At 48.2% G+C, this 11,481-nt stretch overlaps 1 protein-coding gene across 1 annotated transcript in view; it reads left to right on the top strand.

The window, feature by feature from the left end:
• Positions 1-491: 491 nt before the first annotated feature.
• gch1 (GTP cyclohydrolase 1) overlaps positions 492-11,481 on the top strand; it is a 22,206-nt gene continuing 11,216 nt past the window's right edge. The window contains exons 1-3 of the mRNA XM_063006869.1: positions 492-526; positions 2,449-2,843; positions 9,830-9,939. Coding sequence (XP_062862939.1) covers positions 2,465-2,843; positions 9,830-9,939 — 489 coding nt within the window. The 5' untranslated portion in view covers positions 492-526; positions 2,449-2,464. The remainder of the gene's footprint in view (positions 527-2,448; positions 2,844-9,829; positions 9,940-11,481) is intronic.

Raw genomic sequence — 11,481 nt, 5'->3', positions numbered from 1 at the left:
GGCTGCAGCACCCCTCCACGATTGGATAAGCGATTAAGAAAGTGAGTGAGTGCGTTTGCTCCTGTTTCTTTGTCCCAGAAACATACAGCAGGTGGATTGGCAACTCTGAACTGCTCCTAGATGTGAACGACTGTGCTTGCGTGCTCGGCCTGTTACCGGACTCACTGCAATTCCGACCAGGATAAAGCGCTTATAAATAAACGTGATTAAATGAAGCTTTTTCGCATCGCTGTAACCGCATAGAACGGAAAAAAAAAAATTCTCGGTTCGGTCCTAAACCCTCGTTTATCCCTAATGAAGTGAACTAGATAGGGAGCGAAGTAGCACTCGTACCGCCTACTAAGTGCACTCGGTCCAATCAGCGAGCCGTCCAGAGTGCCCGCCCATGTCTGACGTTTATGGTTTGAGCAGCCAATCGCGTTTCATGAATTAGCATACGCGTTTAAATGCGGCGCAGCAGCGCTCAGAGCCTCCAGAGAGAAACCAGTTGATCGAGGGTCAAACCAGTAGAACCAACTTCAATCAGGTAAATAAATATTTTACTACATTAATATTACTGTAAAATAACACTTTATTACAGATAAATAATATATGTATTCAGTTAAACACACGTGATGTTTTAAAGTTTTAAACTGGCTGTTAAAAGCTTCACCATTCTGATTAAACATCATAATAATAAAGCGAGTTTATTTAATAATTGTTTATTAATCTTAGAGGAAAGATTTATGTAGCCTTAGATGAACTTTTAAACCCTCTGGTCATGTTTAGTTCATTTAATGTTTAAATAACTTACCAATAATTTAAATTAAATAACAATTCAATAATAAATTAATTCAATAATAATAATACGGGATAAATAAAGTATCTGTCTGTCTGTCTGTCAATCTATCTATCTGTCTATCTATCTACCTATCTGTCTGTCTATCTATCTATCTACCTGTCTATCTATCTATCTGTCTATCTACCTGTCTGTCTATCTATCTATCTACCTGTCTATCTATCTATCTGTCTATCTACCTGTCTGTCTATCTATCTACCTATCTGTCTGTCTATCTATCTATCTACCTGTCTGTCTGTCTACCTATCTATTTACATTTTCAGCATTCAGTAGACGCCTTTATCCAAAGCGACTTACAGTACAGTTACAGTATACAATCTGAGCAATTGTGGGTTAAGGGCCTTGCTATCTATTTACCTGTCTGTCTGTCTATCTATCTGTCTATCTATCTGCCTGTCTGTCTGTCTAAGAAACAAACTTCAGTACAATATATTGTGCATTACTGTTTATATACTGAATAAAGGGGCGGCACAGTGGCTCGGTGGGTTGCACTGTCGCCTCACAGCAAGAAGGTCCCGGGTTTGATCCCCAGGTGGGGCGGTCCGGGTCCTTTCTGTGTGGAGTTTGCATGTTCTCCCCACGTCTGTGTGGGTTTCACAGTACAGAGACGTGCAGTGAGGTGAACTGGAGACACTAAATTGTCCATGATTCCTGTTCTGTCATGAATGGAACCACAGTGTGTAAAACATGACGTTAAAATCCTAATAAACAAATAAATACTGAATAAAATAAATAAGAATCAAACAAACAAAAATTATTTCATTAACACTTTCATGCCATTTCAAAATGATGTGATTTATGTGATATTTAGGAACGTGACCCCTACGTGCTGTAGGGCAGCTGTAGCCTAGTGGTTAAGGTGCTGGACTAGTAATCAGAGGGTTGCCGGTTCAAGCCTTACCTCTGCCAGGTTGCAACTGTTGGGCCCTTGAGCAAGGCCCTTAACCCTCAATTGCTTAGACTGTATACTGTCACGACTGTAAGTCGCTTTGGATAAAAGCATCTGCTAAATGCTGAAAATGTAAATGTGACCCGGGGTGTCTAAACGTTTGCATGAAAACTCACTCTGGGTGAGATGCAAATGTGTACGTGGTAGGTCTTTATTTACACACGAATAAAATGATTCCACCTCTTTAATACAAATAATCACTCATTTACCGTCAGTGTGAAAGAGTCACAGAGCTGAGTAATCAAAATGCCCTTGTGGAACAGTGGTGTCTTACCAAGAGACGGCACCTAATACTGAGCGGAAATTCATCCAGGTGCCTGAATGTAATTCAAAAATAAATAAATAATAATAATAATAATAATTAAAGTACAGCCTTGCCTCTGGTTGCTGTTTGTCATATCAGCGGTCAAAGTACAGGTGGGCCCCTGAGCAAGGCCCTTAATTATTAACTGCTTGTGCTGTATCTGTGTACTTGTATGTCACTTTGAATATAAGTCCTATAAAACTAAATGCCATGAACGTAAACAGAAACGTCTCTATATTTAAGTGAATGAGTGTTCGTCAGCTGGAGTTAAACTGCTAGTCTGTCCTGGCTGTGTTCCTACACAAAGCGAACATAAAGAACAAAACCACGTCCTCTTATCCGTTCATGTCTGTTTAGAGAAGCAGCATCAGCGATGGAACGCTCCAAACTGAGAGAAACCGAAGCCTCGTCCAGCCACGACGTGTCTCTGAACGGCCTCCTGGAGAGCATGGAGAAGATGCCCAAGTGGAACGGGGTGGCCAAGGAGACGCAGAAGTGCGACGAGACGACCAACTGCAAGAGCGGTGGCGGCGGCGGTAAACCTTGTTCGGCGGTGATGGAGAGCTGGAGGGAGGATCGGACCCGGAGCCTGGAGGATAACGAGCTGAGCCTGCCCAGCATCGTGGCGGCCTACGGCACCATCCTGAGGGGGCTGGGGGAGGACCCGCAGCGGCAGGGCCTGCTCAAGACGCCGCACAGGGCGGCCACGGCCATGCAGTTCTTCACCAAGGGCTACCAGGAAAAAATCAAAGGTGAGCTGCTGGTCAGGGTTCCTGGAACTGAGGGATCTGACCGTGTTTTGACTGGTGAGCTCAAACTGGTGTCAAGCGTAACCTAAATGCCAAATATGGTAAAAAATATGGGCTGTAGGAACCCGGGTCAGTCCTCAACCCTCAAGAGGGGTAACAGTTGACTACGTTTAGGATTCGAGGGTTTTTCTTTTGAGCGGTTGGGTGGTTTGGGGGGCGAGAGCTTCTCCTATTGGTCGAAGGATTTGCTCCCTGACTATCTCACGTCCTGTCCTTTGTTCTGGCCCCGCCCCATCCTCGTTCCTGGTCCTGTCCCTGGTGTTGTCCCTTGACCCTCAGCTTCATGCTTGTCATTAGTCCAGTAAGTGACGATAGTAGCGGCCTGTAGCAAGAATCGAACCGTGGACCGTACAAAACACAGACTACTGTACTGATATTAACCCTGTAACGCCAAGCGTATCATATTTGATACATTAGTTTTATAGACCTCTACATCATTAGTATGTGTAGGATTCGAGCGGTGGGTGGTTTGGGGGCCGAGAGCTTCTCCTATTGGTTGGTGGATTTGCTCCCTGACTATCAAAGATGTGAGAGGGTGTAGGTATGTGTTGGGGGGGGGGGTCTGATGACAAATGAAAAGAAAATAATAAATAATACACTTGATGCATCTCAGATGTGCTGTCAGCCGACCGGGCACCCACACAGACATTTACATTTGCATTGAACACAATTTGAGCAATGGAGAGTTAAGGGCCTTGCTAAGGGACCCAACAGTGGCAACTTGGCAGGGATGGGGCTCGAACTGGCAAACTTCTGATTACTAGTCCACTGTCCTCCAGACACACGAGTGACGGCGTGCCTGTAAGGGCGGAATAATAGACGAAACAGAGTTAATTAACCACGAATGGCATCCCTGGTAGGTGAAAAGAAGCGACCCTCGGCTGCACGTGACACGTCTTTCATCTCCTTGAAGAAAAACTAGAGAGAAACTCTAATTGGCTATGACTAAATTAGGTGAAAAAAGGGCAAAACAAGTTCTGAATTGTGTTTTTAGGTCCATATAATCATCATTACTAAGAGGAAGGTGGATTTTCCAAACGAACACTTCCTTTTTCAGATCAGGACGTTTTATTTAATCACTCAGGGGAGGAAAAACTACAGAATTACGTAAATAATTCCATAAAGTCGAGACCTTCTGAGCGCGAGCTGGATTATACGGCGTATCGGACGTCACGGGGTTCAGGTCGAGCGTTCCCGTCATCTTCACTTTCCTTCACCTTCGATCTGAGCGATCTGGTGAGCTTAAGTCTGAATCTGACTGGAACTGGAGGCTAAACTTTAACCGGTCAAGCGAAACCCGCCTTCATCCGCCCGCTCCAGAAAAACGTGTTTCCCCGTCAGGTACACCCTCACAGACGTTCCTTTATTACAGCAATTCAGTTTTATTACAGGTTTATTACACTAGAGCACGATAGTTCGAGTCTCGGAGGTGCTGTCGGCCGGCCGGGCATCCGCACAGACACGATCACAGACACCCCGCGCCTCATGTCCAGTGTTTTCCACTGCGACCCCGACCCTGAAATGAACATGATGCTTAAATGAGCAGTTTCTAATCTAACTTCTGAATCAGGGCAGGTGTAGCCTAGTGGTTAAGGAACTGGACTAGTAATCAAAAAGAGCGCTGGTTCAAGCCCCACTGTTGGGTCCTTGAGCGAGGCCCTTGACCCTCAATTGCTTAGACAATAAACTGTCACAGTACTGTAAGTCGCTTTAGATAAAAATGCAGAAAATGTAAAAACAAACGTAGTCCACAGTAGGTCGAATCTCAGTGGTGCTGTCGGCCGGCCGGGCATCTGCACAGACACGATCGCCCCTGTGCCTCGCGTCCAGTATTACATTCCGTGACCCTGACCGAATAAGCAGTTCCTAACTTCTGAGTCACATGACTCCGTCGGCACTGTGACGGACCGGTGGCCTGTCCGGTGTGTTTCCTGCATTTTGCCCTGTGAACCAGACCCACCGCAACCCTGACCAGGATAAATAAAAAAGTATGTATACATTGTAAAACTTGAACATATACACAGAAATATACTCTTGTCCCTTGACCCTCAGCTTCCTTCCTGTCATTAGTCCAGTAAGCGACGATAGTAGCGGCCTGTAGCAAGAATCGAACCCAGGACCGTACAAAACATAGACTACTGTACTAATATTAACCCTGTAACGCCAAGCGTATCATATTTGATACATTAGTTTTAGAGACCTCTACATCAGTGTGTATATTGTTTTCCTGAAAAACCTGATGTATACAATTTGATACTTGTCTTCTGCCCCTGGTGGATTTTTTAAGTACTGCGTGCACCAGAGGAGCTTTTATTGAGAGATCAAATATGATCCAAAACAAAACTTATTTAATTAGGTCAAATAAACACTCCAGTTGCAATGTGCTGGTGGTTCAGGTTTTAAAGACAATAGTTTGGGGAATTTGGCTGCTAAACTGGTCTGGTTAATTATCAGTCAGCCAATAAGAAGCTTTTGCTTAGACCTGGCAACCCTGCCTGACCCAAATCTGCAGCAGGTTTCCGTTTGACTGAATTAAATTGTGATGTTCCTCATTCCGAATCATTCCCTCGCCGCTTCCTGCACCGTTTACGCTCCGAGTCGTACTCTGACGGCCACGCCCGTTTACCCAGGGCGACTTATGAGGAAATGCGTTTCCTTTAAACGCTCGTGAGCAGACGGCGACGCTCCATCCAGTTCATATCCTTGAAGGCTCTTGTTGCTTTTATCGTCCTGCCGTATCTGAAAGTGATTCGTTTTGCCCGTTTGAACTCACGAAGGAGCTGCAAACCCACCCCCCACACACCCGAAAAACAAACACACCTGAGAGGAAAGTTTATCTTGCTGTAAAACCACAAGAACTGAATTTCTAGATGATGAGTTTTACTCTAAAGCTCTCGAGCTTCTTCAGTTAATATCTGCTGAATCGCTGATCGCTCCGTCGCCCAGCGTTCACACCGGCAGTGTCATCATCGCCGTGGCGGTACTTTACTGACTCGATCTACAGATCGTCTAGAAAAAAGGGAAACCGCTCATCCCTGGGTAGTCCATCACTGACTGTGCAACTTAGTCTTGGCCCTTGGCTCTATTTCTGTCCTTGATCTTGGCCCTCTGCCCCATCCTTGTCTCTAGTCTTGGAACTTTCCTCCATTCCTGTCTTTAGTCCTGGCCCTTAGTTCTATTCCTGTCCTTAGTCCTGGACCTCAGTCTTATGCTGTCTTTAGTCCTGGCCCTTAGCTGTAGTCCTATTCTTAGTCCTGGTTCTTAGCTGTATTCATTTCCTTAATTCTAACCCTTGGCTGTATTCTTGTCTTTAGTCCTGGCCCTCGGTCCCATTTCCTGTCCTTAGTCCTAGTCTTGACCCTAGGCTCCATTTCTGTCCTTAATCCAGGCTTTCGGTCCCATTTCTGTCCTAGCTTCAGCCCTAGGTTCTATTTTTTGTCCCTAGTACTGGCCTTTAGTCCCATTCCTGTCCCTTGTATTGGCTTTTAGCTGTATTCCTATCCTTAGTCCTGGTCTTCAGCTACATTTCTGTTCTTAGTCCTGGCCCTTAGTCTCATTCCTGTCCTTAGTCCTGGTCCTCAGCCTCATTCCTGTCCTTAGTCCTGGTCCTCAGCCTCATTCCTATCCTTAGTCCTGGTCCTTAGCCTCATTGCTGTCCCTATTCCTGGCCCTAAGCTGTATTCCTATACTTAGTCCTGGTCCTCAGCTACATTCCTATTCTCAGTACTAGCCCTTGGCCCCATCCTTCTCCTTGGCTCCATTTTCATAAATACACCCGGCGGCACTGCCTGACCTCAAAGACCCGGTTCTCCGTGGTTCCTCCAGCACCCTCACGTGAGCCGGACCTGATTGTTCCTCAGGATGAACCTCAGAACTTCTCAGAACTTCTCAGAACTTTATGATCTGAACCACATGGCTGGGTTTATTGCCCCTCTCTGTATCGTGACTGGTGGATGGTGGGATCCGCCCCTCACATCTACACACATCTGCTCCTGGTTTAAACGGCCGGAGAACACGCTGGCACGGTGGCACGGTGCGTCCCTGTCCCGGAGCGCCCTTCCGCATCGGAGAGTTCAGTGACCCGGCCGACCCTTTACCCCGGGGGTGGAACACGGCGCACCTAGGACCGGTCGTTATCACAGTGACATCATGCTAATGAGGACATTCCTGGAAGGTTCTTATCTCCTCGCTGATTCGCTGGAATTGAGCGGGGGAGCGGTATCGGAGCTGATGATTGGTCGGACGGTTCGCCGCCCCTCCGCTGCTTTTCTGTTAATAAGAGACAGAAATGAGCGGATCTCTTAATAAAAATCTGCAGAACGGCTCTAAACGCTTTTGGAAAGGTCCCGGATGGACCGATAATCACTGCACTGACCCCCCACAGGTCCTGACAGGTGTTATTCGGGTGTACAGTAGCTCTAATCTCTCTGTTTTTGTTGTTTCTGAATAGCAGCTCCAGCTGATGACCGGCTTTATTACCCCGCAGTGTTTCTTACAGAATTGGTTTAACAAAAGACTCAGATGTAAATGCCCCCCTCCCCCAAGTGTTGCCCGGCAGCCGTGGCACATTTAGTGTCCAAAATTCACTTCTTTAGTTGGACCAGGATAACAGGAACTGGCCCTCAGTCCCTAGTCCTGGCCCTTGACCCCAGTTCAGTCCTTAATTCTGGCCCCTAGCTGTATTCCTATGTATAGTTCTGGCCCTTGGCTCCATTTCCGTCCTTATTCCAGGCCTTTGGTCTTTAGTCTCATCCCTGTCCTTAGTACTGGCTTTTAGCTGCATTCCTATCCTTAGTCCTGGTCCTCAACCCTATATTCTGTCCTTAGTCCTGGCTCTTGGCCCTAATCTTGGTTCCCTGCCCCAATCCTGTCCTTAGTCCTAGCCTTTAGCCCTTGGTTCCATTTTTTGTCCCTAGTCCTGGCCCTCAGCTACACTCCTGTCCTTATTCCTGGCCCTTGGCTGTGTTCCTATACTTAGTCCTGGTCCTCAGCTACATTTCTGTTCTTAGTCCTGGCCCTTGGCCCCATTTTTCTCCCTAATTTTGGCCCTCTGCCATAATCCTGTCCTTAGTCCTTGGCTCCATTTTCTGTCCTTAGTCCTAGTCTTGGCCCTTGGCCCCATCCTTCTCCCTAATCCTGGCCAACCCCAGTCCTGTCCTTAGTCCTAGTCTTAGGCCCTGGGCTTCATTCCTGTCCCTAGTACTGGCCCTTGGCCCCATCCTTCTCCCTACTTTTGGTCCTCTGCCCCAGTCCTGTCCTTAGTCTTTGGCTCCATTTTCTGTCCTTAGTCCTGACTTTTGGCCCCAGTCCTGTCCTCAATTCTGGCCCTTGGCCCCATCCTTATCCTTAGTCTTGACCCTCATCTCCACTCCTGTCCTTAGTCCTGGCCCTTGGCCCCATCCTTCTCCCTACTTTTGGTCCTCTGCCCCAATCCTGTCCTTAGTCCTTGTCTTAGGTCCTGGGCTTCATTCCTGTCCTTTGTTCTGGCCCTTGGCCCCATCCTTCTCCCTAATCTTGGCCCTCAGCCCTATTTTCTGTCCCTAGTCCTCAGCGTGATCAGGGCCGTGGTGACGAGGTTCTGTTGTGCGCTGGTCGTTCGTGCCGGCGGCGTGAGGTGCAGCTGACGGACGAGCGGCTCCTTCATCGGGGGGTTTGAACCTCTAAACCGGCCAAATTTGAAGGGTTTCCATGGCAACTGCTTTCTGTGGTGCTGAGCATATGAACGTGTGTGTGGCGGGGACGGCCGGAGGGAGATGCTGATTTCATTGTGTGTGTGTGTGTGTGTGTGTGTGTGTGTGTGTGTGTGTGTGGAGCAGCTGCTGCCCTCGGGTTCAGTTCGAGTGGGATCACTTAGTTACTGTGGTACACTGCACACACACACACACACACACACACACACACACACACACACACACTGCACACACACACACACACACACACACACGCACACTGCACACACACACACACACACACACACACACACTGAAGCCGTTTAATAAGTAGCTTTAGACAATTCCACTTCCTTTTTATTTGAGTGACTAATGATCTCTTGTAACTCACCATTTATTTAAATGAAATTAAACATACCCACTTCCCTCTGAACTCAGTGAAGAAATATTCATTTTCTGAAAGTATCTGGACCCCTGACCGCGAGCTCGTCGGCCGGTCCAGTTAAAAAAAGAGCGCTATTAAAATAGAGCGACTTTGAAGTATGTCTGTGGGAATTTGTCCCTGTTTGGTCAAAACATGTCAGCGTTTGTACGGCTGGGCGCTGATCGATCAGTCGATGTTCCGGTTGTCGAGGTCGGGATCGAACCTATCTCGCCGGGTGTACTCGATCAGTGCTGGTACTACACTGCTCTTCTCTTATCCAAGGTCAAAAGTATTTGGACGCCCGACCGCGAGCCTGTTGGACGCTCCGTTCCGAAAACAAACCTCTGTGCACTCTCGCTGTTATCCGTGGTGGTTTTGGGAGGGGGGGGGGGGGGGTCAGACGTACCTGTCGCTGCGTCGGTCCTGACGGTGTCCAAATACTTTTGACCACATACTATATCAAAGATAAGAGAAGAGCGATGTAGTACCAGCGCTGATCGAGTACACCCGGCGAGATCCCGACCTCGACAACCGGAACATCAACTTATCGATCAGCGCCTGTCCAAAAACAAACCTCTGTGTGCTCTCGCTGTTATCCGTGGTGGTTTTGGGAGGGGGGGGTGACGTACCCGTCGTTGCGTCGATCCTGACGGTGATGCGGTGATACGCAGGTCTGAATGACGGACGCGTGGAGACGGGTGGAGCGACGGGCTCCGAGATAACGGTCAGGAAATGAAAAACTGGACGTGTTTGAACAGCGATATGAAGCGTGGAACAGTAACAATAACGTGTGTGTGTGTGTGTGTGTGTGTGTGTGCGTGTGTGTGTGTCCACAGACGTCCTGAACGACGCCATCTTCGACGAGGACCACGACGAGATGGTCATAGTGAAGGACATCGACATGTTCTCCATGTGCGAGCACCACCTCGTCCCCATCTTCGGCAGAGTAAGAACCGAACTGTGTGTTAGAGACGGGGTGTGTGGGTGCTGCACGGCCCCGGGGTCCAGGTTCAGTTATATGAGGGAGATTATATGCAGCAACAGTTTAGGGAGGGGCACAAATTCCCACAGTCTTGTCAGAAGCCTTTTCGTTTAAAACAGTAGCTTTAGACGTCTAGCCCACCATCGCAGAGATCTGGAGATCCTGACCGGCTGTGTCTGAGGGGGGAAGGGAGGTCGGACCTCCCCGGCCGTTGGGAGGTGCACTTGCCAGTGCGCTCCCGGGTCATTTCAGTGTGGAGTTTTGCATGTTCTCCCTAAGTCTGTGAGGCGTGCTCTGACACAAAAACACACAGGCACAAATTCATTTCATGCATTCATGCATTTCTCAAGCCCGGATAGAAATAGAAGGCCTGGTCTCCCAGTGTCTGTGTGGAGTTTTGCATATTCTCCCGGTGTCTGTGTGGAGTTTTGCATATTCTCCCGGTGTCTGTGTGGAGTTTTGCATATTCTCCCAGTGTCTGTGTGGAGTTTTGCATATTCTCCCGGGGTCTGTGTGGAGTTTTGCATATTCTCCCAGTGTCTGTGTGGAGTTTTGCATATTCTCCCGGGGTCTGTGTGGAGTTTTGCATATTCTCCCGGGGTCTGTGTGGAGTTTTGCATATTGTAACAGTGTCTGTGTGGAGTTTTGCATGTTCTCCCAGTGTCTGTGTGGCTTTCCTCCGGGTGCTCTGGCACAAAAACATACAGGCACACATTCCCACACAGTCTTGTGAGAAACCTTCTCGTTTAAAAAGTAGCTTTAGACGTCTCGGTGCTGGTCCCAAGCCCGGATGGAAATAGAAGGCGATCGGTGCAGTGAGTGTCCTGGTCTCCCCGTGTCTGTGTGGAGTTTTGCATGTTCTCCCCATGTCTGTATGGCTTTCCTCTGGGCACAAATTCCCACAGTCTTGTGAGAAACCTTCTCGTTTAAAAAGTAGCTTTAGACGTCTCGGTGCTGGTCCCAAGCCCGGATAGAAAGGTGGTGCAGTGAGTGTCCTGGGTTCTATTCAGTCCAGATCATTCCTGTGCGGAGTTTTACATGTTCTCCTCATGTCTCGTGAGAGGCCTTCTCAGAAGAGCGGCTGTCGTTCTAGTTTCTACTGTTCGTTTTTGAAGCTCATGGTCAGGCGTCCGAATACTTTTGGCCCTACGCCTCCGTCATGAAACACGTTACTGATCACACACTGTCAGCGACATGCGAAATGAACGGTTATTAACGTCGAGCGGCAGCCGGAAGTTTGTGCCCGAGACACACACACACACTCACACACACACTCATAAAACACACACACACACACACACACACACACACTCATAAAACACACACACACACTCCGGACTGATGTGCCGCCCCTCCTACCGTACGCTGCCCGCAGGTGTTTGCCATTTAGAACAAAAGAGACCCGACTGATCCGGCAGCATGCAGATAGCCGGTGATGACAGGCTCACACACACACACACACACACACACACACACACACACACACACACACACACACACGGTTCG

Source organism: Trichomycterus rosablanca, chromosome 13 (genome assembly GCF_030014385.1).
Source record: "Trichomycterus rosablanca isolate fTriRos1 chromosome 13, fTriRos1.hap1, whole genome shotgun sequence".
NCBI classification, from domain to species: domain Eukaryota; kingdom Metazoa; phylum Chordata; class Actinopteri; order Siluriformes; family Trichomycteridae; genus Trichomycterus; species Trichomycterus rosablanca.
The sequence above is the reverse complement of the archived record's forward strand: the minus strand, read 5'-3'. Positions and strand labels throughout refer to the sequence as shown.